General features: G+C 38.4%; 1 protein-coding gene across 1 annotated transcript in view; it reads left to right on the top strand.

Moving 5' to 3' along the window:
- The window catches only part of CC2D2B (coiled-coil and C2 domain containing 2B), a gene marked incomplete at both ends in the record, with an annotated part of 101,052 nt that overhangs the window by 35,490 nt on the left and 40,235 nt on the right, over nt 1-25,327 (top strand). The window contains 6 exons of the mRNA XM_081217801.1: nt 963-1,113; nt 2,262-2,409; nt 6,777-6,915; nt 8,072-8,275; nt 14,112-14,204; nt 17,440-17,531. Coding sequence (XP_081073927.1) covers nt 963-1,113; nt 2,262-2,409; nt 6,777-6,915; nt 8,072-8,275; nt 14,112-14,204; nt 17,440-17,531 — 827 coding nt within the window. The remainder of the gene's footprint in view (nt 1-962; nt 1,114-2,261; nt 2,410-6,776; nt 6,916-8,071; nt 8,276-14,111; nt 14,205-17,439; nt 17,532-25,327) is intronic.

The raw sequence follows: 25,327 nt of genomic DNA, 5'->3' as shown, positions 1-25,327 counted from the left end.
TTAAGTCCATTAGCTATAACCCCTACAACCTTACTTTATTAGGGATGCCTTTGTCAAAGAGACCAATGTGTTGGGTTAAATTCACTCTTACAGGGACAGTATTTAGATGACCAGAAAAATATTTGCCTCTTTGTCTTTCCTTTTCCCCTGCTTTCTTGGTTAATCAACTATCCTTTTGATTGGTACATTCTTTTTATCTTTCATGGGGCATTTACCCCCCCTTGATTTCCTTCTTCTTAGAACACATATCACTGTTTCCCCAAACACTGATAACACAGTATAAGTCAAAATAAGATTTTTCTATTGAAAAAAATTTAGGTTTGTAGTTATGGCAGTGATGGAACTATAGTAGAAAGCACAGCATACAGAATCAGAAGACCTGGGTTAGTACCCAGTGGACATCTATGGAACAGTCTACTCAGCACCTCTCTTACTCCTTCTGGGACTTTTCCTCCCTTCCCTGCCCCATAGCTTGTTTAACTGTCCTTGGATTTCATGAGCTAACAAATCTCCCCTTTTCTTAAGCACTTTACCTGGGTTTCTATCCCTTTTAATAAAAATTAATATAGTTTCATATAGAGACTCCATTTCTTCATTTACAAAATGGGAAGAATAATACCTATTTCCTATAATTTTTATCAGGTTTAAATGAGATAAAGAATTTTAAAACTGCTACACAAAAGTAAGTTATTTGGGTATTGTGTTATATGTAATATATTCACAGAACTGTATTTGTAGTCCTTTTATTCAGTTGATTTTCTTTGAAACCATAAAAGGCATTATACTTTTAAACACATAGGGTTATCTACTTTTCTCACAATCATGTGGATCAAATTCTATAGAGCCATACCTATTTTACATTCTAGTATTTTTAAAAGAATTAGGTTAGTGATGATCTTTATTTTAGTTCTTTTTCTATTTTGTACTTTCAGTGATTTATCAACCATTTCTTTTATATTTAGGTTTATGAAATAAGTAAAAGGACAAGCTTATTGGCAAAACTATATTTACCCTTACCTAAAAACACAGAGCTAAAAAGCAAAACTGTTTTGGAATATGTAGAATTTAGCTCTGATAAGCTGGTCATACCTGCATATGGAGAAGTGGGAAGCAGTAAGTTTATTAAAAATGTTTCTTCCCTCCTATTTTCTTCATGAGTTCCATATCCTAAATGACCCTGGGTCATTTATATGAATAAAGAATCCTATATTTACAGTATTAGGTTAAAGTGAATTAAGTTCTTCTTCCAGACATTAAACTAATTTTTAAAACTTTGACTTGAATCAGATCTTTGGGATATCTAAAATTCGGGATTAGCCCCTTTGCTTTCCCTAGGACATCTGAGACAAGGGCGCTATGCTCTCTGGAATGTGAGCTCCACTCCTGAATGGGTAGGCTGCTCTGCCTCTGCCTCTCCTTTCATAAATCTTAAAGATGCTCCAGGACAGGTTGATACATCTTTGAACTGAGTAGGGGAGGGAGGAAGAGAAAGAGAGAGAAAGGAAGAGGTAAAGGAGAGAGGAAAGAAGAAGTGATGTTTCTGTTTATTGTTGTTCAATTGATTTTACTCCTCCTGCAATTAAATTTAAGTTAGCATGTCTGCCAGAATGCTGTCATTTCTCTTCTCCCCCAGCTCCCTTCTCTTTCACCTTCCTAGGGGTTTTGCAATTGCTGCATCCAGCTGGTAAAAAGAAAGGGAGTATGAATGAGTGAGCAAGGAGGAGAGAGAAGAAAATAAGTAGGCAAAGGAACCAGGGGAGAACAGAAAATGAGGGAGGAATGTAGTCTGCTTAGACAGAGTCCAGATGAAGCAGAAAATAGGGTTGTGGAGACCCAGGAGAAAAGACTTAAGAGTGAAAAATTTAGGGAGCACTAGGAACTTGGCAGAAGTTTCAAGGAGTATCGTTAAGCTCTCTGGAGACAGAAAGAAGATGAGGAGAGGGGGAACACTCAAGAATGTAGGAAAGGAGACAAACAGTAGCTCTTTTTCTGCTGCCAATATATTTTTCTTGCTGGCAGCCACTCCCAGAAAGAATGGGTTAAAAACTGCTGTGTTCAGATAAATATGTTCCTCTCTCTTTGGTAGTCTGTTTGAAGCAGTCTACCTTGAGGGATCTTAGATTTGAGGTGAGGGAGAGCTCTAAGATTAGAGCCTGTGGTCAACATAAACTTTGTGTTCCTGAGGTTCCACAAGTAAAAGTCTGGAAAAAAACTGTAATGTGCTCAAATATTCATTTGTTTTTAATGCCTTTTATAAATAGATGTGCCCTTTCTTCTTGAGGGAAATGGAACTGAAGAACTTTGTCTTTTGACTTCAGGAAAACTAAGCTATTCTCTATCATGGGCCTTAGATGAAAATGGTGTTCCTCTGACACCTATGTCACAGTCATTAAGATCTGCTTACTGCAGGTAATAAATGTTTATGCTTGAAAAATAATGCCAATCCTCAGCAAAGCATCACACAAGACCTAAAAAGGGAAAATTCTAGAAACAGTAGGAACAGTTTAGTTTACTTGGATGTTGCTTTATTTTTTATTTGTATTTATAAATATGTAAAATATTTATTGATTTTATTTATAGTCACTCTACTAAGACAATAAGTATCTTTGTATGTAAGAGAATGTATCTCTTCAATGCTTAGGATTAGAGCCACATGGATGATGAGAGAGGAAGTTCCACAGTCCTTAAATTGTAGGCAAAGGCCAAGATTCCGAAGGATTTTACTTCTGGGACCTTTATATCTCCCAATCATTCTGGATTATGAAAGAATCATTTTTTGCATTATCAATTTGCTGGAAGAAATTGCTGAACATAGAAATTTCATCTATATCCCAGGACTTCCTAGAGGAATTGGGATTAACTGCTAGACCACATCCACAAACAGGATTACTAGAAGTAAAGTAAAATTCTATAAAAATGATGATAATGCTGGCTTACCTATTGTGCTATGTTTGAGTAAGATGGTAAATATAAAGGACCAAAAGATCCCATCGTTTAAAAATTAGTGAATGATGATAACAAGAAGATAGCATTTCCCCTCTCCATCTAAACACATATTTTTTAAAAAAACATGGCTATATCCAACTATATGACATTATGGGAAAGGCAGAACTATGGAGACAGTAAAAAATGTGAGTGGTTGCCAGGGGTTAGGAAGAGAGAGGGATGAATAGGCAGAGCACACAGGATTTTTAGGGCAGTGAGACTACTCTGTATGATACTATAATTGTGGATACATGTCATTATGTATTTGCCAAAATCCATATAATGTAAGACACCAAGAGTAAACCCTAATGTAAATCATGGACTTTGAGTGATAATGATGGGTCAGCATAGGTTCATGGATTATAATAAGTGCAATTCTTTTATTGCAACAAACATAATAAATTGTAACCCTGGTGCAGGATGTTGATAGTGAGGTAGGCTGTGCAGGGTGTTTTAGGGGAAAAATGGACAATTAATAAGGGTAATTCATTTTGGCACTAGTGAATAAGCTTTTAATATGCTGAACGATTATTTTCTTGTGTTTCTTAGTATTTCCCTAACACAGTCCCCACTGCAGCTATTTTTAATCTTTGCCTCATCATACTATTCTTTGCCTTTTTCTTGGAGTCAGATGTTTGTTCTCCTCACTCTAAAGCTAGCTTTTATACAAGTAATTTGGAACTTTCCTTCATCTCTGTTAGGATTCTGCTGACATATTTATATCCTTTTCTTATCTTTTCTTCAACTTTTCCGTTTCCTATGCTATAAGTCTTTTGTATCCAAGAAGCCTTCTGTGCTTTGAAACAAAGAAAAATCCAAGCATTTGATTGAACCCTGAAAACACTTTCTGGTTGTTTTTCCCACCCAAGTCCTCATATGGGTGGTCTACTGGTCTGCATACATTGCCTCTACTTTTAATTCACACATTTCATCCTTAACCCAACTCAGTTATTCCTGAAGGCTACCAGGGACCTTCTGGACATATTCATTGGCCCGTCCTCCTCGTTTTGCTTCTTGACGTCTCTTGTCTCATGGCTTCTGTGATGCTGCACTTAACAGTTCCTGTTAGTTGGGAACTCAAATTTATAAAAGATTGAGAGTAATTCTGCAAGATTGGAACAGATGACAGGTTTCAACAGGGAATGAATTGCAGGAGAGGTTTTCAAAGTTCAGAGTCCTTTCTAAAGTGAACTAGAAGTAAAACTTTACAGTTGGGGCCTCTGAGATCAGAGAAGGAAGTTACAGAACTCCCCTCCTCTACAGCTGTGGGAGCCCAAGGACTGGTGAGGAGCAGTGGTTCTAGGAACGGGATGGGTGCTCCAAAAGGCAAGATTGACTTGTGAGAGTCAGAGCATGGAGCCAAAGGAGAGCAGAAAGAAAGTATGTTCATTCACTGTTTCGCTCACTCATTCATTCATTTATTCATCAACTACTGACAGAGCCAGAGACAAAGAAGTGAACGAAAAGAAGATCTTAGAATGCTTCAGTATAACATTAGGCACATCTCTCCAATCCCATGTTGTCTAGAGTTTTTGTTTAATACACTTTTAAAACATAAAACAGTTTTTCTTACACTCACTAGTTAATTATTTTCTGACGTGGTTAATTGACTTTTATGTTTGCCCTCATTTCTTACCTCCCACACCTTTCATTCTGGATTTACTTGCTGAAAGTTGCTCCTTTAATGATTCAGTTTTCATGGCTAGCAAGCTTGTTTAGTCTTTGTATATCTGAAAATGTATTTATATTTTCCTCCTTCTTGAATAACTGTTTAGATGGGCATAAAATTTGAGGCTGATGTTTATTTTCCCTATTTGAAGCTATAGTTGCATTATCTCCTGGGATTTATCACAGCTGTTTAAAAGTCTGCCATCAGTCTAAACATTAGTATTTTGTAGATTGTCTTTTCTCCCTGCTAACTTTAAAATTTTTTGCTTAATTCATAGAGACAAAGCCAGGGGCTGAGGGGAGGGAGGAATGGAGAGTTATTGTTTAATCATACAGAATTTCTGTTTGGAATGATGAAAAATTCTGGATGTACATAGTTACGGTGGTTGAACAATACTGTGGGTATACTTAATATCACTGAATTATATTACTTGCTTAGCATTTGGTTGTGAAGGAGGGGGCGCAGATGACCAAGGAATTTTGCCATAGCCCACAGCTAAACACCTGTAGGGCCAGCTGGGGGAATCATTATAGCAAGGGCAGGAGATGTTCTGTGGTCTTTATTACTTCCCCTGAGGTAGAAATCTGGAGACTACCTTGAAATACAATTACAACCTAATTTTTTTAGGCTATAATGGGCTAAGTTTCTCTCCCTAATCTATTCATTGACATTTAAACTGTACCTCAGCCTTTGTTCTCTAGGGGACCTGGGCTAAGAATCTTCCCATGAGAAGGAAAATTTGTTACATGATGGTGTTAAGGGTGTCAAGCCCTAGATATCTCTTATGACAAAGACATTAAAACAGTTTAAATATGAGGGCAGACATAGGAATTAAAGAAAGGAAGAATACTCAAACTTTACCTATTTGTAATTTTGCTTAACATCCTATCATACCAAGCATTGGCTTTGTTAGCAATAGCTTCCAAAGATTTATCATAAAAATATGAATAGATACTGATGGAAAGTAGACAGTGTAAAATGTTGGAAAGTAGACAGTGTAAAATGAATGTCCATGTTTGGGTTGGCATTACTGAATCTGAGTCAGAACCGTATTTCTGGAATCCTAGTTTATGGTCTGGAATATTTCTTGAGTACTTTTCAGAAAGGATCTTAGAAATCTTCTAGTCCAAATTGCTCTAATTCTACATGATGAAACAAATTATCTATGAAGAGAGAGATTAAATAACTGGGATAATTGATGGCTGAAAATAAACCCTTACTGTTTAGGGTTGAATTCCTTCTGCACTTAGCCTATAGTTGAGGTCACTAAGGATGCATTATGAGTCTAGCCTATCTTTTATAGCTCTCTTAACTTCTGAAGATGGCCTCATATGACCAAAGATATTCTTCTGGCCCATACTTCCCAGTTAATTGTATTACATACTCTATATTATGTTTCAACTGTAAAGATATAGCCTAAAGATTCTTTTTATATTGTGGACTTTAGATAGCAAAGATGAATATTTACAGACTTTGCCCTTAAGAAGCTTACTTGTCTCTTAAGGGAGGGGTAGACATTTATCAAAAAGCTATGATAGGGCCTCCCTGGTGGCGCAGTGGTTGAGAGTCCGCCTGCCGATGCAGGGGACACGGGTTCGTGCTGCGGTCCGGGAAGATCCTACGTGCCGCGGAGTGGCTGGGCCCGTGAGCCATGGCTGCTGAGCCTGCGTGTCCGGAGCCTGTGCTCCGCATCGGGAGAGGCCACAACAGTGAGAGGCCCGCGTACCGCAAGAAAAAAAAAAGCTATGATACACAGCTGGGTGGTTTGTGACCACCTAGAGGGGTGGGATAGGGAGGGTGGGAGGGAGGGAGATGCACGAGGGAAGAGATATGGGAACATATATATATGTATAACTGATTCACTTTGTTATAAAGCAGAAACTAACACATCATTGTAAAGCAATTATACTCCAAAAAAGATGTTTAAAAAAAAAAAAGCTATGATACAGTTAGAAAGTGAGAAGAACCAGGAAAGATATCACATCTAAACCTTCTATTTTATCCTTAAACACAGGATAAGCTTTATCTTTAAATACCTGGAATGGGTAGGTTTTATCCCATATAACAGATTTATCACCTGCATATTATATACAAATTCACAAAATATTTTTCTTTATGTTAGTGTGTTAAGGAATGTAGATGCAAGAGGTGTTCCTGGAATTCCATGGCTTATTAATGCACAGAAACTTTTTGAATGGGCAAATGAGGTCAGAATTGACCCAAATAATCCAGAATATTCTGATTTAATGGAATTTGTTATGGTAAGTTATAGCAAATATCTGTACTGTAAATATATTTTATTTCTTAAGCTCTACACTCTCATACTCCTCCACAGTTTGCAGTGTATTTTTCTAGGCATTAGGAGGCATTAAAAGTAAATCTGAGGACAGATAGAGTTTTCAGCCAGTTTATAGTATTGTAAGGCAGTTAGAAATTCAGCAACTGAAATAATTTCTACTTTAGGCCTGATGATTGGTATTCTGCCACTATTTAGCAGCCCTTGCTTGGTGCATCTTGCATCCAGGCTGACATCTATTGTACATCTACTGAATGCCAGCCATATTATTAAATGCTGAGGATTTTAAAGATGATTTATAGACACACTCCTTCCCTCAAAGACTCTATTATCTATTCACTTCTGCTACTCCTCCTTACAGCCAACTGAACTGCTCTGTGTGCTCCAAACAGGCTTTCTTCATACCTTTATTCATGTCATTCCCTCTCTTTAGAAGGGCACCTATAGCAGCTGTCTTACCCACCCTGCAAGTCTGGTAAATCCTTCCTTGGCAACCTCAGTTATATACGGGCTTTTCTTCCCTTGCCCTCCTGTTAACTTTTTTTCTTTTTATAAACTCTTATGGCTCTAATAGCATTCTGCCTTTTACCTTAGTTATTCGTCCATGTGCTTTATCTTTCCTTGTGGAACTACAACTAGTAAATCCTTGTCTCTCTTATGGCAGCTAGCACTTTTCCTTGCATGTACCATGTACTCACATTTACATTTATTGAATAAAGCAGTGCATGCATAGATTATTGCAATTAAGTTTCTTCAGATCAGAGCTTCTCAACTGATGTGCTGAATTGATTACATGTGTATAGAAATATTGATCCTCTGTCGACTCATAGGGCAACCAGACACAAAAACTCTCATCTTTTAACCCACTGTGCAGTACACATGTTTTCATTTTCTGTATAAATCATGACCAGGAAAAGGTTGAGAAACTGCATAGGCCAGATTCTGCTTTTTTTTTTTTTTTTTTTTTTCAGATTTTCTGTACAGATTCAGTTGCTCCATTTCCTATTTCTATTGCAACTCTCATATCTCACAGTTAGGGGGAAAAACTGTTTTGAAATAATTCTTGAATTTTAAAAAATTAATATTTTAAGTAAAGACTTTACATTATTGGTGTTTTATAGTACATGAAACATAAAGAACAGGATATTCCAAAGTATTTTCGTCTCAAACAGTTGCAAGATGAATTTAACTTTGTTTCTGAAGAGGAAATGAAAAAGAGTAAACGTTTCCAGCTATTGCAACTTAGAAATGCAGGTCAATTAGATGTTTTCCTTCTGCCGCAAATGCCCCTGTATGACAGAGAGATTCCAGATTTACTCTTCCAGGTACTTGGTTTCTATTTGAATGTAGTTAATTCTATGATAAGTTAATGTTTTGCTGCTTTAAATCTATCTTAATTTTTTTTAAACTGATAATCTGTAGACAACAATTTTCCCCTCTTAAATTTTTTTAAATTGAAGTATTGTTGATGAACAATATTTATATAAGTTTTATAGGTGTACAATATAGTGATTCACAACTTTTAAAGGTTATACTCCATTTATAGTTACTTATAAAATATTGGCTATATCCCCTGTGTTGTACAACATATCCTTGTAGCTTATTTTATAGATGATGGTTTGTACCTCTTAATCTTCTACCCCTATATTGCCCTTCCCCACTTCCCTCTCCCCACTTGTAACCGCTAGTTTGTTCTTTATATCTGTGAGTCTCTTTTTTGTTGTTGTTATATTCAGTTGTTTGAAACAATATGTTTTGTTGGACATATTAGGCAACATGTTGGACATGGATAGGCAACAGTCATGTCCATGTTGATAATACTTTCTCTTTCACAATTAAGTCGAGCTTGTTTCATGGGAATTTTTCTTTCTTGATTTTTTTGGGATCCCCTTTTCTTTAGGCATTAAAAACGTATAGCTTTCCCAAATTTCAGAAAGTCCTTAGCTTAACTTTGCAACTTAGTTGTCCCAACAACCTATTTCACAGCCAGACTCCTTTAAGTGTATTATAAATTTACATAAATATTGTGGTTTTTATTGTAAAATGTATCACCAATTTAATAGCAACTTTGGGGGATAAGGGAGAGAAACACTACCACATTAAACATGCTTGATTGTAAAGCACATCTCAATTTCAGAAACTTTAAAATGTGGGGAAAAAAGAAAGAAAGAAAAGTTCATCTTATGCTGTGTAGTGATGGTGTGCTGGAGCCTGCTGGCACCAGCTGTTAAGAGCCTGTTGTGTGCATCTCTTCCCTGCTCCACCTTCAGTGATTTCATGTTGGTTGCTTTAAATGTATTGCTGGGAGAATGTCTACACCATAAATCAGCAAATGCTGCAAATTGGGGCTTCCCCTCCCACTCCCAGAAAACTGGCTGTTAAACATTTACCAGCACTCCACTAGGCTTAAAAGAACGGAATTATAAGAGCTAATTCCTGTAGAAAAAAACAATTGTACTAATCCTAACACTCGTGCTTGCAAAGAGATGGTTCAAGAAGAAAGAAACCAGTGTTCCATCTCTGAAGAAAATGCCTGTGTAGTAGAATTACCACTGTAGGGTGATGTCAGCCAACTTAAAGATAGCAGATGCTGATGAAGGATATTGAGGTTTATACATCTTATAAGTCAGAAAAGGTGAATGCCTTATACTAAAATTGGTTATAACAAGTTTATTAACTCTGGTGAGTTATTATCAATTGATAAAAAATGGATAAACTTTTTGATATTTGTTTTCATTTGATTCTGGACTGAAGGGAAATAGCAGCAAGCCACTTAATATTAAAAATAGTAAAAGTTACTTATAAAAAGGTTTATGTTTTTTTCTTGTTGTTGCCACTCAGCCATCCTTTAGCTGTTATACCCTAATATAGAGGAGACACAAACAAAACTATACAGGACTCATTACATTTAAAACTCAAGTAATAGTGGGAAGACACTCATGGATGAACCAAGTGGATTGTCTGAGAATCTCTTTTGGTGTGGCTCAGAGGTGAAAGAGGAAATGCAAATTAATGATTTTTCAATGCTAATATCATGGCACCACCAGTTAGCACATATGACTATTATAGTCATAGATTATTCATTATTTTCACAAACATGGGTGAGTAGAAATAATTATTCTGTTTGTATTCACAAACAGACCAATTGATATTTGGCTTTGGAAAGCATTGCTCAACTTTTAATTGTGATTCATCTGTTTTGAGACCTTAGGAATTTCAGTTAGTAAACTGCAGTGGGAAGACCTTGGCTTAGAATGGCTGAAAAGTTATTCAGTTTCCTCCTGTTTATCTCAATGATTGAATTTAATTCTACAGTTCCATAAACTACTATGGGCAAAGCACAATGCTCAGCATAATTGAGGATATAACATCATAAAAAAGGAAGAATTTCTGCTTCTGAAACTAGGGGCTTTGCTAACTTTCCTTATCTTGTACAAACTATTGAGAGAACACAAAAAGAGGGAAAGCAACCCAACTCATTTTCTGAGGTTGATGACCTTCATGCCAAAATTGGACAAAGAAAGCAAAACATGATCATTTTAGGTCAATTTCACTTATGAGCATAGATGTGAAATTACTAATAAAATTTTATCAAATCAAAAAGCAATATATTATGTATAAATATATAATTATACACCATAATCTAGTAGGGTTTATTTCCAGATAACAGAGCTAAACTAATCTAATTAAGGAATCTATTAATATAATTTACCACATTAACAGACTTAAGGAAGGAAAAAATATGCTCCTTTTAAATGCCCAAGGGACTTCCTTGGTGGTCCAGTGGTTAAGATTTCGCCTTCCAATGCAGGGGGTGCGGGTTCCATCCCTGGTCAGGGAGCTAAGATCCCACATGCCCGGAGACATCTTCAGCCTGTCCCCTTCCTCCTCCTCCTCCCTCCCTTTTACTCCCCCCTCCCCCTCATCCTCCTCCCCTCCTCCTCCTCCCCCCTCCTTCTCCCCTCCTCCTCCTCCTCTAATTTGTTTACAAGAAAGATGAGGAATAAAGGAACAAGTTAAATGACACCACAAAGAAACAATCAGACAAATTTGGAATGTGGGCCAACTGGCTAACAAGTACAACTGTTTCTCTCTGTTGCATTTTGATCTCTTTAAAAGGTCATCATTTTTAGACCTAAATAGACATTTCTTCAAAGACATACAGATGGCCAACAGGCACATGAAAAGATGCTCAATATTGCTAATTATTGGAAAAATGCAAATCAGAACTACAGTGAGGCACCTCCTCACACTAGTCAGAATGGGCATCATCAAAAAGTCTACAAATTAAATTAATGCTGGAGAGGGTGTGGAGAAAAGAGAACCCTCCTACACTGTTGGTGGGAATGTAAATTTGTGTAGTCACTATGGAGAACAGTATGGAGGTTCTTTAAAAACTAAAAATAGAGTTATCATGTGATCCAGCAATCTCACTCCTGGGCATACATCCAGAGAAAACTCTAATTCAAAAAGATACATGTACCCCAATGTTCATAGCAGCACCATCTAAAATAGCCAAGACATGGAAGCAGCTTGAGTGTCCATTGACAGATGAATGGATAAAGAAGATGTGGTATATGTATATAATGGAATATTACTCAGCCATAAAAAGAATGAAATAATGCCATTTACAGCAACATGGATGGACCTAGAGATTATTATACTAAGTGAAGTAAGTCAGAAAGAGAAAGACAAATACCATATGATATCACCTTCAATTTAGGAAATGCATTACAAAGTCTTAAAAAGAGAGCTGTGCAATTATGTGCTCATACACATACATCCCTTGACGGTATTAGGTTTGCTAGGAATTTCCAGGTTGGAATCAATAGCAATTTTCTAGAATTTTGTAAAGCCAGCATTTGGCTCTCTGATGTAAATCTTGTTCTCAATAAAATAAGATGAAAGAAAAAAATATCATATGATACCACTTATATGTGGAATGTAAAAAAATGATACAAATGAACTTATTTACAAACAGAAACAGACTCATAGACATAGAAAACAAATTTATGATTACCAAAGGGGAAAGGGGGTGGGGGAGGGATAAATTAGGAGTTTGGGATTAGCAGATACAAACTACTATATATAGAATAAATAAACAACAAGGTCATACTCTATAGCACAGTGAACTTTATCCATATCTTGTAATAAGGTATAATGGGAAAAAATCTGAAGAGAATATATATATTACATATATATGGAGATATACAATATATATATGGTGAAAAAACAGCAATTGGTGAAATTTGGATATTGGACTATTATGTAATATTGATAATTGAATAATAGATATATTGGAAAATCGTTAGTTTTGTTGTCTGTGATTATGGCACTGTGGTTGTGTCCTTAGTAATTGGAGATTCATGCTGAAGTATTTACTTAGGAATGAAGTGTCATGGTGTCTGTAATTTATACTTTGAGATATTTAGCCATAAAAAAGAAAACAAAAGAAACAGATTAAGCAAACATGACAAAATATTAATTACTTAATCTAAAGTGTAGGTGCATAGATTTTAACATTCTTTCTAATTTTCTGTATGTTTGAAAAACTTGAGGAAAAATTAAAAACAAAAAATAAATAGCATTCTATACACCAACAAAAACCCACTAAAAATGTAACTTAACAAAGATACACCCTACAGTAGCAATAAAAACTCTTAGATTCATAGGAATATATTGAACAAAACATGTACAAAAACTTAATGGAGAGAATTATAAAACATTTTTGAATGGTGTAAAATTAGATTCAGACCTCACAAAAGAAATAAATACCATGTGTAATGAAGAATACACATGAAATGCAAAACTTTAAATGTATATCTTAATCTTGGGCAGGAAAGTATTTCTTAAACAAAACACAAAAAGTATAAATTATAAAGAAATAGATTAATAAACTTGATAATATTAAAGTTTAAATCCCACAGATTAGGAAAAGATATTTGCAAATTATATATTAATTAATAAAATTAATATCCAGAGTATTTAAGTAACTCCTATAAATTAGTACTTTTTAAATAAATAAAGTGATATGAAATAGTAATATAATATATCCCTAGGTAAAAAGTTGTTACTTGTCAACAGGATTAATTTCAAGATTTCTTGTGGATAATTAGAAAAACAAATAAATTACTTTCAGATAATTTATCTACTTAAGATAAGAGATACTTCATAATTTTTGTGTCATCTTTAATGCTCTCTATAATGTAAAATGATTTCAGTGTGCAGTTAGGAAAGTATCCCACAAATGCAGATATAACAGATGCAATTTATTCTAAATTATATAGATGAAGCATCCTGACAAATAATCTTATACCAACTGCTGGATGTTAAATTAAAGTTATTGATTATGTTCAGCATATTTTGACTACTTACTGTATGCCATGCACTTTATAGATATTGTTTCAGTTAAATCTCACAGCAATCCTGTGACATATTAATAACAGTAATATTATAATTATTACAAAAGAGGAAACTGAGGTCTGCAGTAGTTAATTGTCTTTTTCCCAAACCACAAAGTTAGTAAATGGCAGGGCCAACTTGAATCCAGGACTATGGCCTCCAAAGCCCACTCTCTTGACCCTTATACTCTACCACTTTCCATTTCTTTTGTTTCTAGTGATTACCAGGTATATGCATGCATAAAGAATAGTTGTCAATCGTCTTTACATTTTCTTTTTTTTTTTTTTTGTGGTATGTGGGCCTCTCACTGTTGTGGCCTGTCCCGTTGCGGAGCACAGGCTCCGGACACGCAGGCTCAGCGGCCATGGCTCATGGGCCCAGCCGCTCCGCGGCATGTGGGATCTTCCCAGACCGGGGCATGAACCCGTGTCCCCTGCATTGGCAGGCGGACTCTCAACCACTGCGCCACCAGGGAAGCCCTACATTTTCTTATAATTTTCTCAATCGCAAATTTTTTCTCAATCATTACTCAGTTTTAAAAGATGAATGGACCTCCTCCTAGAAGCAAACAAAATATGTGTTCTTAGCTAATTCTCATTGGGAGAATCTAAAAGAAGTTTTCTCTCCTCTCAGTTCCAGAGTGTTGCCAATATCTCCTACACATGAACTGAAATGAGTAGTTAATATTTTATTGCAGTGTATCATATCTAAACTCTGTTACATTCAATAAGTGAAACTAATTTAATTCTCTGTTTATAGGAATATGAAAGTCAGATAGAGAAGGATATGTCCATTTCAGATATGAATCCTATTACCGCACAAAGGATTAATTCTGCCAATTTTCTGAAAAAGGTAACAACAACAAAATAGTTTTATCAATATGTTTGAATTTACTTTTGTGAAAACTGGTCTGCTGGATGCACAGTACTATACTCTTCCCAGAGAGTCAGATGGACAGACTTGCTTACTCATCACCTCTTTCTGATCACTGAGGGGTTTTCTGCTCTATTCAGACTTCCTTTTCAGAGTTAGTTACTGACCATCTGTAAATGTACACTGTTGATGTACATTGTTGATGCAGCAGTTACTTCAATTGACAGCAAACTCATTATTAAAGCATATCCCAACTGTTTCCGTTTACAAATGAACATTAAAGACTTCCCATCTCTTTTTGACCCTAAAAGTTCACTTTGGGAAGCACGCCAGCATTTTGCCAGAATCCCTAGTTTTATTAATAACTCATAATGCTGTACACCAGAGCAGTTCATGGGACAAAGGGGTGGAGGAGCTACTAGGAGACAGAACACCCTAACAAAGCCTAAACCAGGTTTGAGGTGGAATCCCTCACTGAATTTCCCTCCTGATTTCTTTCTACTGACCCCTCATCGCTCCAGCGACTATATGTATATAGATCCATAATGCCCAGCACAGTGCTCTTCACTCAGAAAATGTTGAGAAATGTTTGAACAATTAATGAAGTAAGGGATAAAATTGAAGGCTGAGGAGGTTTCTAAGACTTCTGCAAGAGTAGAATCTATAACCTTTGCTATTGGGCACCAGAGCAGCCTTTTAGGGTAACTTGAAAAGAAGCAGAGAGCCATGGAAAGATCTAAGAGATACATACAAATCCCTTGTGGAGACAGGAGAGAAGCAACCTTGTGTGACTAGAAGATCCCTAGGCAGGTATGTGAAGACCTGTTCTGACCATCCTGTTTGTCTTTGGGCGGGTAATCTATGCACTGAGTCCTGCCTTATTGTTCTATAAAAACAGACAATAGGGCTTCCCTGGTGGTGCAGTGGTTGAGAGTTCGCCTGCCGATACAGGGGACACAGGTTCGTGCCCCGGTCCGGGAAGATCCCACATGCCGTGGAGCGGCTGGGCCCTTGAGCCATGGCCGCTGAGCCTGCGCGTCCTGAGCCTGTGCTCCGCAATGGGAGAGGCCACAACAGTGAGAGGCCCGCGTACCGCAAAAAAAAAACACAACAGACAATAACAATGTCTGCCTTGCTTTACTTCTGAAGTAAGGGGCAAATAAGATAGAACCTCAAGGGCTATGCTAGTTTGTACTCTGTTCCTATGGAAGTGTGGTGGAAATGCAGACCACTATAGCTATTGTAGCCTGAAAGAGCACCTCCTCTTTATCGCTGGCAGACTTTTTCCACTCACTCTTGCCCCTCCTACACCTTCCTCATTAGCTCCATATATATTTTTTTAAGTTGAGATGTGATTTAATAATGATATTTATGTCTTAGGAAATAAAGAGGTGTTCTTACTCATAAGAAAAGAGAATACATATCCTTCTTATGCCTTCTCTTTTTTTGGTGTATGAGGAAGCCCAGAAGGGAGGGCAGCAAAAGATCAGGAAGGTGGTAAGAGAGCAAGTGTCTGAGGATTCTTGACTTTCATATAGGAATCCTGGGAAGGAGTTTTAAGAACTCCTTGTGTGATTGGGTTTCACCTTCTTGTGAAGACTTCTTTGCTATCTCAGGATAGTTTAAAACTACAAGTTCAAGGGATAATTACTTTAATTGCAGGTACTGGAATCCTGCTTTGACACTGGAGGCCTAATAGGGCCATCGTGTTTAAATCCTGCTGTGGGAGGGACTGTGAGTTATATGCATTACACTTCCTGCTGTGTTACTGGGGTCAGTGGTCGCTGAGGCCGGGATTGGAGCAGTAAAGTCCCAGCAGTCTCAAGGATTGCTAGATAAAGTTTTGCTGAAATATTTGCATCTAAGGGGCCAGTGCTTCTCCTCAACCTATCCCTTTCATTAATTTACTCAATAAATACTTATTGGGCACCTGCTATGAATCAGTCATTATACTAGACACTGGAATTACAGCAGTAAACAAAATAGACTAAAATCCCTGGCCTCCTAGAGGAGGTCGTTCTGGTGGAGGAAGTCAGATAATGAACAGAACATTAGTATGTTAGAAAGTGATATGCACTATGACAAGTGAAGTAGGAAGAGAGGACAGGAGTGTGTATGGGGGTGGGGGGGTCAGGTGTGATTTTAGATAAGGGAAAGCCTTCCTTAGATCAAGGAAAGAGAAGCTAACGCTTCAGCAAAAGACCTGAAGTGAACTCAAAGATCTAGCCATGGAGGTTTTTTGGGAGAAGAACATTCCAGGCTGATGGAACCACATGTGAAAACTGTGAGGAAGGAATATGCGTGGCCTATGGGGGGAACAGCAAGGAGCTCAGTCTGTGTGATAGCAAGGGAGTAAGGGAGAGGGAGAGAGAAAGAGAGAAAGACAGAGAGAGAAAGCACAAGTGAGAAGGCTCAAGCACAATGATGGGGTCAGAGGGAGGAGGGGTGTGGTTCACCTTCAAAGGAAACAATTTGTTCCCCACATGGCAGGGTAATTCTTAGGAATTATAATTTCCCATTCTCCTATCACCCCATTTTCCTGTCAAATTTAAGCAGATCATTAAGCTCTAGGTTACATTATCTTTGGGATGATTTGTGGCAGGACAGAAAGCAGAAAATTGCCTCCAGACACACTTCTTCCTGGTTTCATTTCTAAAAGTCTAAACATGTGAAGCATGAGGTTAGAAGAGAAAGGGAGGGATTTCCTTAGACTAAAAAGAAGAATTGCAGAGTCCTTGGAGGAACCAAGGTCTGTGGGTTCTGCAAGTAGCAAGGGCTTAGGGGAATGGCTCTGTTCAAGCACTAAATATCTTACCAAGCTGACAGAAAGAGAGCTTAAGGTCAGAATAGGATGGACTCAAAGGAAATACAGAAATGTGACCACATTTCCTTGTGGATCAAGATTTGTGTGTGTACAAGTGACTGTTGTAGAAACACATTCACAGGATAATCATCTCCTTTGGTGAAGATTAGCTCTGTCCACGTATACTGTGAGTTAGGTGGAAAAAGAGATGAGAGGGACATTAATGAGAGCGTTAGGAATGATTTTAATAATGGTAGCAAACAGAACCATACTTTCACTTACCTAATTCCCCTTTCCATTCATTGCTTGAAAAAATTAGGAGTAAAAAATAGTGACACCAGTAGCATTGTATATACTTAATCTTAAAATATAAACTGTGCATTTCTTTAAATTCTAAAAATTTTTTTGTAGATGAGAAGGTTGATAATGAAAAGAATTGCCAAAGTTAGCAAATTTAACTTATCAGATATTGTGGCTGATTATGAAGAAATTGTATCTGCAAGGTACATACTAAAATTATTATTATTTAAGTACAAAATATAAAGCTATAAGATAATACCTTCAAAGTCCTCTAATAAGTTCTCTATTTTTATATTAATTAAGTTAATGTCAAAATGCAATTACAAAGTATAAAATGAAATACAGTGACTTAAATATTTTTGGTCATTTTTAAATTGCATTTTGGACATAGCTATATGATTTGTATTTTCAATTGTATAATATTTTAGATTTTAACTCTCTCCTTATTGATAGTTCTTAGGGCAAGAAAGAAAAAAAAAAGAAATACCTTTGTCCCAAATTAGTTTTGCCCTAAGATTTCCCTGTCCCGAGACCTCTACTGCAAAAGTCATTGCTGGTAGCACCACACACTAAGCCTGTAATCTCTCCCTTTCAAAACGGAATCCTCAGCCATATAAGGGCTCTGTGCTCCACAGGCAGCAGCTGGGGGAGCCTTTGGCTGAAGTAGCTCAGTTCTCATACTGTCCTATCTGCGAAACTTAAGGGTGGGAGCAGAAATTAGGGATGCTGCGTTTGGGGAAACCGCCCTGGGACCACTTGCAGATTCTTAGTATTAATAATAAGGTTTTAATTGGGGTAGGATGCTGAAATCTATTTTTGGCCGGGGGGGGGTTCTATTCTAAAATATACCTTGAAGTAATTCTTTCATGGGCACATTTTTTTTTTTTTTAGAAAATTTTTTTATTAGTTTCTGCTTTATAACAAAGTGAATCAGTCATACATATACATCTGTTCCCCCATCCCTTCCCTCTTGCGTCTCCCTCCCTCCCACCCTCCCTATCCCACCCCTCCAGGCGGTCACAAAGCACCGAGCTGATCTCCCTGTGCTATGCAGCTGCTTCCCACTATCTATCTACCTTACGTTTGGTACTGTATATATGTCCATGCCTCTCTTTCGCTTTGTCACAGCTTACCCTTCCCCCTCCCCATATCCTCAAGTCCATTCTCAAGTAGGTCTGTGTCTTTATTCCCGTTTTACCCCTAGGTTCTTCATGACATTTTTTTTAAATTCCATATATATGTGTTAGCATACGGTATTTGCCTTTCTCTTTCTGACTTACTTCACTCTGTATGACAGACTCTAGGTCTATCCACCTCATTACAAATAGCTCAGTTTCGTTTCTTTTTATGGCTGAGTAATATTCCATTGTATATATGTGCCACATCTTCTTTATCCATTCATCCGATGATGGACACTTAGGTTGTTTCCAACTCTGGGCTATTGTGAATAGAGCTGCAATGAACGTTTTGGTACCTGTCTCTTTTTGAATTATGGTTTTCTCAGGGTATATGCCTAGTAGTGGGATTGCTGGGTCATATGGTAGTTCTATTTTTAGTTTTTTAAGGAACCTCCATACTGTTCTCCATAGTGGCTGTACCAATTCACATTCCCACCAGCAGTGCAAGAGTGTTCCCTTTTCTCCACACCCTCTCCAGCATTTATTGTTTCTAGATTTCTTGATGATGGCCATTCTGACTGGTGTGAGATGATATCTCATTGTAGTTTTGATTTGCATTTCTCTAATGTTTAATGACGTTGAGCATTCTTTCATGTGTTTGTTGGCAGTCTGTATATCTTCTTTGGAGAAATGCCTATTTAAGTCTTCTGCCCATTTTTGGATTGGGTTGTTTGTTTTTTTGCTATTGAGCTTCATGAGCTGCTTATAAATTTTGGAGATTAAATCTTTGTCAGTTGCTTCATTTGCAAATATTTTCTCCCATTCTGAGGGTTGTCTTTTGGTCTTGTTTATGGTTTCCTTTGCTGTGCAAAAGCTTTGAAGTTTCATTAGGTCCCATTTGTTTATCTTTGTTTTTATTTCCATTTCTCTAGGAGGTGAGTCCAAAAGAATCTTGCTGTGATTTATATCAGAGAGTGTTCTGCCTATGTTTTCCTCTAAGAGTTTGATAGTTTCTGGCCTTACATTTAGGTTTTTAATCCATTTTGAGCTTATTTTTGTGTATGGTGTTAGGGAATGATCTAATTTCATACTTTTACATGTCCCTGTCCAGTTTTCCCAGCACCACTTATTGAAGAGGCTGTCCTTTCTCCACTGTACATTCCTGCCTCCTTTATCAAAGATAAGTTGACCATATGTGCGTGGGTTTATCTCTGGGCTTTCTATCCTGTTCCATTGATCTACCTTTCTGTTTTTGTCCCAGTACCACACTGTCTTGATTACTGTAGCTTTGTAGTATAGTCTGAAGTCAGGGAGCCTGATTCCTCCAGCTCCGTGTTTCGTTCTCAAGATTGCTTTGGCTATTTGGGGTCTTTTGTTTTTCCAGACAAATTTTGAAATTTTTTGTTCTAGTTCTGTGAAAAATGCCAGTGGTAGTTTGATAGGGATTGCATTGAATCTGTAGATTGCTTTGGGTAGTAGAGTCATTTTCACAATATTGATTCTTCCAATCCAGGAGCATGGTATATCTCTCCATCTATTTGTATCATCTTTAATTTCTTTCATCAGTGTCTTATAGTTTTCTGCATACAGGTCTTTTGTCTCCTTAGGTAGGTTTATTCCTAGATATTTTATTCTTTTTGTTGCAATGGTAAATGGGAGTGTTTTCTTGATTTCACTTTCAGATTTTTCGTCATTAGTGTACAGGAATGCCAGAGATTTCTGTACATTAATTTTGTATCCTGCTACTTTACCAAATTCATTGATTAGCTCTAGTAGTTTTCTGGTAGCATCTTTAGGATTCTCTATGAATAGTATCATGTCATCTGCAAACAGTGACAGCTTTACTTCTTCTTTTCCAATTTGGAATCCTTTTATTTCCTTTTCTTCTCTGATTGCTGTGGCTAAAACTTCCAAAACTAAGTTGAATAAGAGTGGTGAGAGTGGGCAGCCTTGTCTTGTTCCTGATCTTAGTGGAAATGGTTTCAGTTTTTCACCATTGAGGACGATGTTGGCTGTGGGTTTGTCATATATGGCCTTTATTATGTTGAGGAAAGTTCCCTCTATGCCTACTTTCTGCAGGGTTTTTATCATAAATGGGTGTTGAATTTTGTCGAAAGCTTTCTCTGCATCTATTGAGATGATCATATGGTTTTTCTTCTTCAATTTGTTAATATGGTGTATCACATTGATTGATTTGCATATATTGAAGAATCCTTGCATTCCTGGAATAAACCCCACTTGATCATGGTGTATGATCCTTTTAATGTGCTGTTGGATTCTGTTTGCTAGTATTTTGTTGAGGATTTTTGCATCTATGTTCATCAGTGATATCGGCCTGTAGTTTTCTTTCTTTGTGACATCCTTGTCTGGTTTTGGTATCAAGGTGATGGTGGCCTCATAGAATGAGTTTGGGAGTGCTCCTCCCTCTGCTATATTTTGGAAGAGATTGAGAAGGATAGGTGTTAGCTCTTCTCTAAATGTTTGATAGAATTCGCCTGTGAAGCCATCTGGTCCTGGGCTTTTATTTGTTGGCAGATTTTTAATCACAGTTTCAATTTCAGTGCTTGTGATTGGTCTATTCATATTTTCTATTTCTTCCTGATTCAGTCTTGGCAGGTTGTGCATTTCTAAGAATTTGTCCATTTCTTCCAGGTTGTCCATTTTATTGGCATAGAGTTGCTTGTAGTAATCTTTCATGATCTTTTGTATTTCTGCAGTGTCAGTTGTTACTTCTCCTTTTTCATTTCTAATTCTATTGCTTTGAGTCTTCTCCCTTTTTTTCTTGATAAGTCTGGCTAATGGTTTATCAATTTTGTTTATCTTCTCAAAGAACCAGCTTTTAGTTTTATTGATCTTTGCTATCGTTTCCTTCATTTCTTTTTCATTTATTTCTGATCTGATCTTTATGATTTATTTCCTTCTGCTAACTTTGGGGGTTTTTTGTTCTTCTTTCTCTAATTGCTTTAGGTGCAGGGTCAGGTTGTTTACTCGAGATGTTTCCTGTTTCTTAAGGTGGGTTTGTATTGCTATAAACTTCCCCCTTAGAACTGCTTTTGCTGCATCCCATAGGTTTTGGGTCGTCGTGTCTCCATTGTCATTTGTTTCTAGGTATTTTTTAATTTCCTCTTTGATTTCTTCAGCGATCACTTCGTCATTGAGTAGTGTATTGTTTAGCCTCCATGTGTTTGTATTTTTTACAGATCTTTTCCTGTAATTGATGTCTAGTCTCATAGCATTGTGGTCGGAAAAGATACTTGATACAATTTCAATTTTCTTAAGTTTACCAAGGCTTGATTTGTGACCCAAGATATGATCTATCCTGGAGAATGTTCCATGAGCACTTGAGAAAAATGTGTATTCTGTTGTTTTTGGATGGAATGTCCTATAAATATCAATTAAGTTCATCTTGTTTAATGTATCATTTAAAGCTTGTGTTTCCTTATTTATTTTCATTTTGGATGATCTGTCCATTGGTGAAAGTGGGGTTTTAAAGTCCCCTACTATGATTGTGTTACTGTCGATTTCCCCTTTCATGGCTGTTAGTATTTGCCTTATGTATTGAGGTGTTCCTATGTTGGGTGCATAAATATTTACAATTGTTATATCTTCTTCTTGGATTGATCCCTTGATCATTATGTAGTATCCTTCTTTGTCTCTTGTAATAGTCTTTATTTTAAAGTCTATTTTGTCTGATATAAGAATTGATACTCCAGCTTTCTTTTGATTTCCATTTGCATGGAATATCTTTTTCCATCCCCTTACTTTCAATCTGTATGTGTCTCTAGGTCTGAAGTGGGTTTCTTGTAGACAGCATATATATGGGTTTTGTTTTTGTATCCATTCAGCCAATCTGTGTCTTTTGGTGGGAGCATTTAGTCCATTTACATTTAAGGTAATTATTGATATGTATGTTCCTATTCCCATTTCCTTAATTGTTTTGGGTTTGTTATTGTAGGTATTTTCCTTCTATTGTGTTTCTTGCCTAGAGAAGTTCCTTTAGCATTTGCTGTAAAGCTGGTTTGGTGGTGCTGAACTCTCTCAGCTTTTGCTTGTCTGTAAAGGTTTTAATTTCTCCATCAAATCTGAATGAGATCCTTGCTGGGTAGAGTAGTCTTGGTTGCAGGTTTTTCTCCTTCATCACTTTAATTATGTCCTGCCATGCCCTTCTGGCTAGTAGAGTTTCTGCTGAGAGATCAGCTGTTAACCTGATGGGGATTCCCTTGTGTGTTATTTGTTGTTTTTCCCTTGCTGCTTTTAATATGATTTCTTTGTGTTTAATTTTTGAGAGTTTGATTAATATGTGTCTTGGCGTATTTCTCCTTGGATTTATTCTGTATGGGACTCTCTGTGTCTCCTGGACTTGATTAACTATTTCCTTTCCTATATTAGGGAAGTTTTCAACTATAATCTTTTCAAATATTTTCTCAGTCCCTTTCTTTTTCTCTTCTTCTTCTGGAACCCCTATAATTCAAATGTTGGTGCGTTTAATGTTGTCCCAGAGGTCTCTGAGACTGTCCTCTGTTCTTTACATTCTTTTTTCTTTATTTTGCTCTGCATCCGTTATTTCCACTATTTTATCTTCCACCTCACTTATCTGTTCTTCTGCCTCAGTTATTCTGTTATTGATCCCATCTAGAGTATTTTTCATTTCATTTATTGTGTTTTTAATTGATGCTTGATTCATCTTTAGTTCTTCTAGGTCCTTGTTAACTGTTTCTTGCATTTTGTCTATTCTATTTCCAAGATTTTGGATCTTGGAAATAGAATCTTGGATCATCTGTACTATCATTATTCTGAATTCTTTTTCAGGTAGACTGCCTATTTCCTCTTCATTTGTTAGGTCTGGTGGGTTTTTATCTTGCTCCTTCTGCTGTGCGTTTTTCTGTCTTCTCATTTTGCTTATCTTACTGTGTTTGAGGTCTCCTTTTTGCAGGCTGCAGGTTCGTAGTTCCCGTTGTTTTTGGTGTCTGTCCCCAGTGGCTAAGGTTGGTTCAGTGGGTTGTGTAGGCTTCCTGGTGGAGGGGACTAATGCCTGTGTTCTGGTGGATGAGGCTGGATCTTGTCTTTCTGGTGGACAGGTCCACGTCTGGTGGTGTATTTTGGGGTGTCTGTGGACTTTTTAGGATTTTAGGCAGCCTCTCTGCTAATGGGTGGCATTGTGTTCCTGTCTTGCTAGTTGTTTGGCATAGGGTGTCCAGCACTGTAGCTTGCTGGTCGTTGAGTGAAGCTGGGTGCTGGTGTTGAGATGGTGATCTCTGGAAGATTTTTGCCGTTTGATATTATGTGGAGCTGGGAGTTCTCTTGTGGACCAGTGTCCTGAAGTTGTCTCTCCCACCTCAGAGGCACAGCACTGACTCCTGGCTCCTCAATTTGGGATGATTTGTTGTCTATTCATGTATTCCACAGATTCAGGGTACATCAAGTTGATTGTGGAGCTTTAATCCACTGCTTCTGAGGCTGCTGGGAGAGATTTCCCTTTCTCTTCTTTGTTCTCACAGCTCCCGGGTCTCAGCTTTGGATTTGGCCCCACCTCTCCATGTAGGTCGCCGGAGGGCGTCTGTTCTTCACTCAGACAGGACAGGGTTAAAGGAGCAGCCGCTTCGGGGACTCTGGCTCACTCAGGCCGGGGGGCAGGGAGGGGCATGGAGTGCGGGTGGAGCCTGCAGCAGCAGAGGCCCGCGTGATGTTGCACCAGCCCGAGGTGTGCCGTGCGTTCTCCCAGGGAAGACGTCCCTAGATCCCAGGACCCCGGCAGTGACGGGCTGCACAGGGTCCCCGGAAGGGGGTCGTGGACAATGACCTGCGCTCGCACACAGGCCTCGTGGCGGCGGCAGCAGCCCCAGCGTCCCACGCCCGTCTCTGGGGTCCGTGCTTTCAACCGCGGCTCGCGCCCGTCTCTGGAGCTCCTCCAAGTAGCGCTCTTAATCCCCTCTCCTCGCGCACCAGGAAACAAAGAGGGAAGAAAAAGTCTCTTGCCTCTTCGGCAGCTCCAGAGTTTTCCCGGACTCCCCCCCCGGCTAGCTGTGGCGCATTAGCCCCTTCAGGCTGTGTTCACGCCGCCAACCCCAGTCCTCTCCCTGTGCTCCGACTGAAGCCCGAGCCTCAACTCCCAGCGCCGCCCACCCCGGTGGCCGAGCAGACAAGCCTCTTGGGCTGGTGAGTGCCGGTTGGCACCGATCCTCTGTGTGGGAATCTCTCCGCTTTGCCCTACCCAGGTACGTGGGGAGTTTCTTGCCTTTTGGGAGGTCTGAGGTCTTCTGCCAGCGTACAGTAGGTGTTCTGTAGGAGTTGTTCCCCGTGTAGCTGTATTTCTGGTGTATCTGTGAGGAGGAAGGTGATCTCCGCGTCTTACTCTTCCACCATCTTCCCCGGAAGTCCCTAACTCCATGGGCACATTTTTTTTTTTTTTTTTTGCGGTACGCGGGCCTCTCATTGTTGGGGCCTCTCCCGTTGCGGAGCACAGGCTCCGGACACACAGGCTCTGCGGCCATGGCTCACGGGCCCAGCCGCTCCACGGCATATGGGATCCTCCTGGACCGGGGCACGAACCCGTGTCCCCTGCATCGGCAGGCGGACTCTCAACCACTACGCCACCAGGGAAGCCCGTGGGCACATTTTTTTAATGAAAACTTGCTTTTAAAAAATTTTTACTGAGATAGGGACTTGCCTGGTGGTGCAGTGGTTAAGAATCCGCCTGCCAATGCAGGGGACACAGGTTAGAGCCCTGGTCCGGGAAGATCCCACATGCCACGGAGCAACTAAGCCCGGGTGCTACAACTACTGATACCACACGCCACAACTACTGAAGCCCATGTGCCTAGGGCCTGTGCTCTGCAACAAGAGAAGCCACTGCAATGAGGAGCCCGTGCACCGTAAGAAGA

This window comes from Mesoplodon bidens (assembly GCF_964165515.1).
Source record: "Mesoplodon bidens genome assembly, chromosome: 1".
Classification (NCBI taxonomy): domain Eukaryota; kingdom Metazoa; phylum Chordata; class Mammalia; order Artiodactyla; family Ziphiidae; genus Mesoplodon; species Mesoplodon bidens.
This window is presented reverse-complemented; position numbering and strand designations above follow the sequence as displayed.